This window comes from Priapulus caudatus, unplaced genomic scaffold (assembly GCF_000485595.1).
Source record: "Priapulus caudatus unplaced genomic scaffold, Priapulus_caudatus-5.0.1 Scaffold1402, whole genome shotgun sequence".
In the NCBI taxonomy this organism is placed as follows: Eukaryota; Metazoa; Priapulida; class Priapulimorpha; order Priapulimorphida; family Priapulidae; genus Priapulus; species Priapulus caudatus.
In genome coordinates this window covers 41,100-48,700 of record NW_014578463.1, presented here as the reverse complement: position 1 = coordinate 48,700, position 7,601 = coordinate 41,100, and the positions used below count along the sequence as shown (strand labels likewise).

At 43.4% G+C, this 7,601-nt stretch overlaps 1 protein-coding gene and 1 long non-coding RNA gene across 5 annotated transcripts in view; both read left to right on the top strand.

Annotated features, from left to right (window-relative positions):
• LOC106816519 overlaps positions 1 to 6,473 on the top strand; it is a 14,065-nt gene extending 7,592 nt beyond the window's left edge. Inside the window, exons 2-4 of one of the 4 annotated variants that reach the window (XR_001394898.1) lie at positions 99 to 258; positions 572 to 1,388; positions 6,398 to 6,473. Coding sequence is in view for 2 of the 4 variants with exons in the window: in XM_014821147.1 (XP_014676633.1) it covers positions 5,102 to 5,248 (147 nt within the window). In the remaining 2 variants the exon portion in view is untranslated. Of the gene's footprint in view, positions 1 to 98; positions 259 to 571; positions 1,787 to 5,101; positions 5,262 to 5,579; positions 5,870 to 6,397 lie in introns of those variants that run through there. The other 3 variants (XR_001394897.1, XM_014821147.1, XM_014821148.1) reach the window with 3 other exon arrangements.
• LOC106816520 lies at positions 2,352 to 3,643 on the top strand. The gene is made up of 3 exons (XR_001394899.1): positions 2,352 to 2,404; positions 2,984 to 3,063; positions 3,606 to 3,643. It is a non-coding gene; the product is annotated as an uncharacterized LOC106816520 (long non-coding RNA).
• Positions 6,474 to 7,601: the final 1,128 nt, after the last annotated feature.

Below are 7,601 nucleotides of genomic sequence, written 5' to 3'. Positions count from 1 at the left end.
CGACGAATGACTACAGTCACAATGGTCTTCTTCGTGCTTTCGGTCTTTTTACTCAATCAGGCTGAATAATGGTCGATGTGTGTTTGTGTGGCGGACAGGTGTGGCAAATGCAGCAGCAGAAGGAGGTGCAGGAGTTAGAAGCCGACACATCACAGAGGGTGGCTGCGTGTGCCTTCGCTCGGGGATATCTTTCAGACCTAGTGCACTCTGTCTTCTCTTGTCTGACCGACAGCGGCTATTTCTAAAAACCCATGGACTGTAAGTACCATCTGACATGCACGCACGCACAATGCACACGCATGCACTCGCTCTTCTGCCTTTGCACGGAAGATCACATCCGCGATAGATTAATTCCACGATATCATCACTACGTCAGATCAATTGCATCGTAAGGATACACCACTTACTCGCTACGCTCACTATATCATAAACTAGTTGATGTGTATTTGATGTAATGTCAGTGATTTCCTTAGTTATGCCAGTTACGGATGTCCCATTTGAGTAAGGGAAGCGAAGAAAGAAAGGAGGAATCCAGAACTTCGCTAATGTGCTTTGTTTTCGTGCTTTTCAGCAATCATACGGGATGTCTTAAAGAGAGAATTTGAGAAGCTGGAGGCTGCTAATCTCGTTGATGGACTGTAGATGCCAACACTGTTGTGCAACTGTAAATACATGGGAGTTATGTGGAGTGCTGATGGGTGAATGCCTTGTGAACCTGTGATTGAGCTTGAAAATACAAGTGTCTCTTCCTTTTTTTATAGTGAAATCGAATAATGATGTCAAGGTGTTATAAAACGAGAAGTTATTTTACGTATTCAAAGAATAAACCAAATAGATGGTTTATCTGGTTATTCCGTCTGCCGACAACCCTGGTTGGCAGTTATAATTTGTCTACTAATAACCCTCTACCCATGGAAATATTACTACCCAATAGAATTGGTAATCTACCCACATTCCATTCCATGTAATGTCTAGATCACATCTATCCTACAAAAAGACTAGACCATGTAGAAGTAGGGTTTATATTACTATAAACAAGCTAGACAGCTTTTTTACACAGTTATTACTAAGCTTTACTAGGCTGTGTTACTTTCATGTAAACTGCTATTACTACTGTCATTCGCAATATATACAGTTACTATATAGTGCAACGACATTTTATTTCGTCTTCAAAAAACCTGCTACATCACTAGATAAATGTAGTATTGCGTGGCATGCACCGTGCAGCCAGTTTCATTTGATTATTTTTCCTTCATCTGTCTTATTATTTAGAATTTGCCAGTGTGCGCCCTGGTTTAAAAATACGTTTTAATACTGGTGCCTTGTAGGTTTACTTACTTACTTACATTACTTAATACACTGCAGACGTGTTCTCTACACATTATGAGGTTAAGCTGGTCACTTATGAGCAACCATAGTGAGAAAACTACGCACCTATTACCAGGAATGAATAATGACAGACTGTCATTATTCGCCCTGCTATTACTACACGCATTCTGACAGATTAAGCTGAGCTTAAGGTGACGCGTGACTTCATTTCCATCACCCTGTGCGCAAAGTTCTTTGAGTTCATGTTGTTATTTTACAATATATAGAAAGTTAGAATATTTTACTGCCACATGAAGTAGACCTCTCATTTGTCAAACAATGTCTTTTTAGTAAATGCTATCATATCATAATGAAATGACAGTGTCAGTGTCTGGTTTAAGATGTGTTATATATTTGCTAGGTACTGTACTAGCTAAAAAATAAAACATTGTTACTAAATCTTGGGACTTGCTCAATAAATTATTCTACTGTGTCAGTTTAGAGTTGGTGGAAGCAGGATGTGTGAGAGAGGAGAGGGAGTGGTAGAAAGAGAGGGAGGAGGAGGAGAGAGGAAGCCAGAGAAGAGGGGGGGAGAGGAAGCCAGAGAAGAGAGGGGAGAGGTTGGATCTTGTTTAAGATTATTTGCTATAGGTAACTATACTAGCTGAAAAATAAAACATTGTTACTAAATCTTGGTACTTTCTCAATAAAGTATTCTACCGTGTCTAGAGTTGGTGGAAGCAGGATGTGTGAGAGAGGAGAGGGAGTGATAGAAAGAGGGAATAGGAGAGAGGAGGAGGTGAGAGGAATTAAGCCAGAGAGGAGGAGGACAGTCATATGATCTACTAGCGCCACCTAGCGAGTGTATTGTGTATTCATAGAGACATTCTATAACAATGTATAGCTATATTAAGCTTGCACGCATGTCTCAGTTTACAGCGAACCATATAGTGATACATACAAAAACTATTGATCCGTGTGTAAAAAATAGTGTCAAATGTAGCAGCAATGTGTGTAATCATTACAAACCTTTTCTCCACTGCAGGTGTCCTTCCTTCAGATGAGATTTCACAGCGATATCGTGTGGAAATATACGGTATGGAACAATACGGGTCGAGCAACGATTACAAATGTTGTTTGCATCTCACGCCGCCACCAACTTTTTCTCCTTTGTTTGCGGACATGTTTAGGGTTTGTTTACACTCGTACTCTTATATAATCCTAACCCTAATTACCCTGATATATTACCTATTACCTAAATATTATAACCCTAAGCCTAATCCTGGCTCTAGCTCTAACCCTAACCCTAACTCTTGTCCTTGATACCCTTATAATGTAAATATTCACAACAAATAAACCGTGCAGGTAGTTTTCGCTTGTAAAAATGTTAGAATATTGAGCACATAAACTACTAACCACTACTCGCCGCCTAGCGAGTGTGCGGTGTATTTATAGAGATATTCCATATTATTATGTAATATATTTTACTGGCACTTTGAGTCTGTGTTTGCAGGTGCTACGCGTTACGCTGATGTGTGCGTGAGTTTCCAGCGAACCATGACTGCAAGAGCTATTGATCCGTGTGTGCACTGGCAAAAAAACCATTGCCAAATGTAGCACACATACATGTGATGATTACGTAACGTTTTTTTCACTGCACGTGTCTTTTCTTCAGGTATGATCTCACAGCAGAGAAATCGCATCACTACTGATGGATGCCGAATTCTGGAGGGCGTAGTGGAATATTTGTAAAAGGTAAATTAACAAATGGATAGGTTTCGGCATATGATCCTTTATAACGTCTACAATACACTGACAGTGACACATCACAAAACACGTGTGCACGCATGGACGCACATGTAGCTGGATAGCATTCCATGCAGCATCCCTGCCATCATGGCTACCAACAGTCGGCGATACGGCAATAGGCTGCACGACAGGTAGCCACCAGGAGGCTCTGCAGGTACTAATGTGTGTACTATCAATGATTTTAATAGTGCTACTGGTTGGTTAAGCCCGCCGCACACGCTGTGGAACGCGCTGCGCCATGGTCGGTTAACACTCGCCCCATGTGTTCACGGATGCAAGCAGTTATACAGTAAAACCATCTACATAGAATGGGTTACCTTTGTATGAAGGACACTTTTGATGTTTCTTTCAAGGAGTCTTTATACAGTTACAACGTTTTTATAAAGGCCACCTTTGTCCTTTTCCGCAATCGGAAATGCCTTCTCTGGTAGCAATTGCTTGGGTGAAACAGTTAGTTTCTAACGCGCTGTGTTTGCTCGCGCGTCTAGGATGTGCAAATGGAACTCTACCTCGAGGAACTCTGGGACAGGGTGGAGGAGGCAGACGCGCAGTGCCATACCGACCCATTCCTCGATCGTCCCGCCTCCCCGCTGTTCATCCCCGCGAAGACGGGAGTCGATGCTGCAACGCAGATCTACGACGGCGACGTGAGTGCAGCGCGAGCATGGGCGAATTAACAGATGCAGACGCAGCGATTGTCACCGGAAGGTGTGAGGGGCGGTCCAGTTTTAGTTTTGTATCGATGGGGGCAAGGCAATCATTGCCCTCGGGTTTAGACGAAACTTTCTATGGCAACGCAGCAGGTCAGAGCTTCACTGCAGCAAAGATCTCCTTCGGATGAGGGCATCATTGTCATCGAGGCAAATTACTTCTAATCAAGACTTTTTACATAAGACGGGTCAGTGCACGTATATGACACTGAATGCATGGAAAGTGCACGGGGTTTAATCGGGTGATGCAGTCACGGCGGTCGTTTCGGATTCTGGCTAAAGAAGTTTGAGGTGCTGCTGTGAGAAGATGAGGGAGCCTACGACACTCGAGTTTATAAGCTGAAAGAAAAATGCAGGGTGAGATGCATTCTGGGGCTCGTTGTCAGGAACTTAGGTCTTCTCGTTACATTAATCTCGACGTTAACTTTTTAACGTACAAGAAACTTCGTAACTTCACCACGTTTCCATCAACAGTCTACGGTAACAAAGTTGACGTTCAGCATATAATGTAGAGACCGATCCCGTTTCCGACAACGGGCCACCCGATCTCCACCTGATCCCAGCTGCACCTGCGGCGATGGGAATTTGATTGTTGGTGTGAGACGTATTCTGATTCTTCAGCCTTTTCTTTCTCTCTCTTGCCGGCAGCTGTTCGACTTTGACGTGGAGGTGACGCCGATACTGGAGGTACTGGTGGGGAAGACCCTGGAGCAGGCATCGCTGCAGGTGATGGAAGAGAAGGAACTGGCGGCGATGGGCGCGCAGCAGAAGGCCTTCCTAGAACTGCACAATGCCGAGCTCGTCGAGATGCGGATACTGGAGGAGAAGGACAGGAGATACAAGAAGAAGAAGGTAAAGTGGGAGAGAGGAGAAGTGGAGATGACACAGAGAGACAAAGTTAAGGGAGAAGAGAGAGGATAAGGGGGAAGACAGGATAAGGAGAGGTGATACATAGAGGAGATGGTAAAGGGGAAAGAGGATAAGGACAAGCGAGATAGGGAGCAAAAGGTAAGATGTCAGAGAGGGGAAGGAGAGGCGACACAGGAAGAAGAAAGTAAGGGAAAGTGTGAGGAGAAGGAGAGGCGACACAGGGAGGAGAAAGGCACACCTTTGAGCTATATATTTGAGACTTCAACTTGATATTTTAGGATATTTATATTACAACCATAAATTTAACGACGAATGACTACAGTCACAATGGTCTTCTTCGTGCTTTCGGTCTTTTTACTCAATCAGGCTGAATAACGGTTGATGTGTGTTTGTGTGGCGGACAGGTGTGGCAAATGCAGCAGCAGAAGGAGGTACTGAAGTTGGAAGCCGACACATCGCAGAGGGTGGCTGCGTGTGCCTTCGCTCGGGGATATCTTTCAGACCTAGTGCACTCTGTCTTCTCCTGTCTGACCGACAGCGGCTATTTCTAAAAACCCATGGACTGTAAGTACCATCTCACATGCACGCACGCACAATGCACACACATGCACTCGCTATTCTGCCTTTGCACGGAAGATCACATCCGCGATAGATTAATTTCACGATATCATCACTACGTCAGATCAATTGCATCGTAAGGATACGCCGCTCACTCGCTATGCTTACTACATCATAAACTAGTTGATGTGTATTTGATGTAATGTTAGTGATTCCCTTAGTTATGCAGTTGCCATTACGGATGTCCCATTTGAGTAAGGGAAGCGAAGACAGAAAGGAGGAATCCAGAACTTCGCTAATGTGCTTTGTTTTCGTGCTTTTCAGCAATCATACGGGATGTCTTAAAAGCCAGGAAGAGAGAATTTGAGAAGCTGGAGGCTGCTAATCTCGTTGATGGACTGTAGATGCCAACACTGTTGTGCAACTGTAAATACATGGGAGTTGTGTGGAGTGCTGATGGGTGAATGCCTTGTAAACCTGTGATTGAGCTTGAAAATACAAGTGTCTCTTCCTTTTTTTTATAGCAAAATCGAATAATGATGTCAAGGTGTTGTAAAACGAGAAGTTATTTTACGTATTTAAAGAGTAAACCAAATAGATGGTTTATCTGGTTATTCCGTCTGACAACCCTGGTTGGCAGTTATAATTTGTCTACTAGTAACCCATGTAAATATTACTACCCAATAGAATTGATAATCTACCCACATTCTATTGCATGTAATGTCTAGATCACATCTATCTTACAAAAAGACTAGAACATGTAGAAGTAGGGTTTATATTACTATAAACAAGCTAGACAGCTTTTTTACACAGTTATTACTAAGCTTTACTACGCTGTGTTACTTTCATGTAAACTGCAATTACTACTGTCTTTTTGCTATATATATATACAGTTACTATATAGTGCAACGACATTTTATTTCGTCTTCAAAAAACCTGCTACATCACTAGATAAATGTAGTATTGCGTGGCATGCACCATGCAGCAAGTTTCATTTGATGATTTTTCCTTCATCTGTCTTATTATTTAGAATTTGCCAGTGTGCGCCATGGTTTTAAAATACGTTTTAAAACTGGTGCCTTGTAGGTTTACTTACTTACATTACTTAATACCCTGCAGACGTGTTCTCTACACATTATGAGGTTAAGCTGGTCACTTATGAGCAACCATAGTGAGAAAACTACGCACCTATTACCAGGAATGAATAATGACAGACTGTCATTATTTGCCCCTGCTATTACTACACGCATTCTGACAGATTAAGCTGAGCTTAAGGTGACACGTGACTTCATTTCCATCACCCTGTGCACAAAGTTCTTTGAGTTCATGTTGTTATTTTACAATATATAGAAAGTTAGAATATTTTACTGCCACATGAAGTAGACCTCTCATTTGTCAAACAATGTCTTTTTAGTAAATGCTATATCAGAATGAAATGACAGTGTCAGTGTCTGGTTTAAGATGTGTTATATATTTGCTAGGTACTGTACTAGCTAAAAAATAAAACATTGTTACTAAATCTTGGGACTTGCTCAATAAATTATTCTACTGTGTCAGTTTAGAGTTGGTGGAAGCAGGATGTGTGAGAGAGGAGAGGGAGTGGTAGAAAGAGAGGATAGAAGGATAGAGAGAGGAGGAGGAGAGAGGAAGCCAGAGAAGAGGGGGAGAAGAGAGGGGAGAGGTTGGATCTTGTTTAAGATTATTTGCTAGGTACTGTTCTAGCTGAAAAATAAAACAGTGTTACTAAATCTTGGTACTTTCTCAATAAATTATTCTACCGTGTCTAGAGTTGGTGGAAGCAGGATGTGTGAGAGAGGAGAGGGAGTGGTAGAAAGAGGGAATAGATGGAGAGGAAGCCAGAGAGGAGGAAAGAGGAAGCCAGAGAGGAAGAGGAGAGAGGAAGCCAGAGAGGAGGACAGAGAAGCCAGAGGAGGAAGAGCGAGGACAGAGGAAGCCAGAGAGGAGAGGACAAGAGGAAGCCAGAGAGGAGGAGGACAGAGGAAGCAGAGAGGAGAGGACAGAGGAAGCCAGAGAGGAGGAGGACAGAGGAAGCCCAGAGAGGAGGAGGACAGAGGAAGCCAGAGAGGAGGAGGACAGAGGAAGCAGAGAGAGAGGACAGGAGAGGAAGCCAGAGGAGGAGGAGGACAGAGGAAGCCAGAGAGGAGGACAGGAAGCCAGAGAAGAGGAAGACAGGAAGCCAGAGAGGAGGAGGACAGAGGTAGCAAGAGAGGAGGAGGACAGAGGAAGCCAGAGGGGAGGAGGACAGAGGAAGCCAGAGAGGAGGAGGACAGAGGAAGCCAGAGAGGAGGAGAACAGAGGAAGCCAGGAGGAGGAGGGACAGAGGAA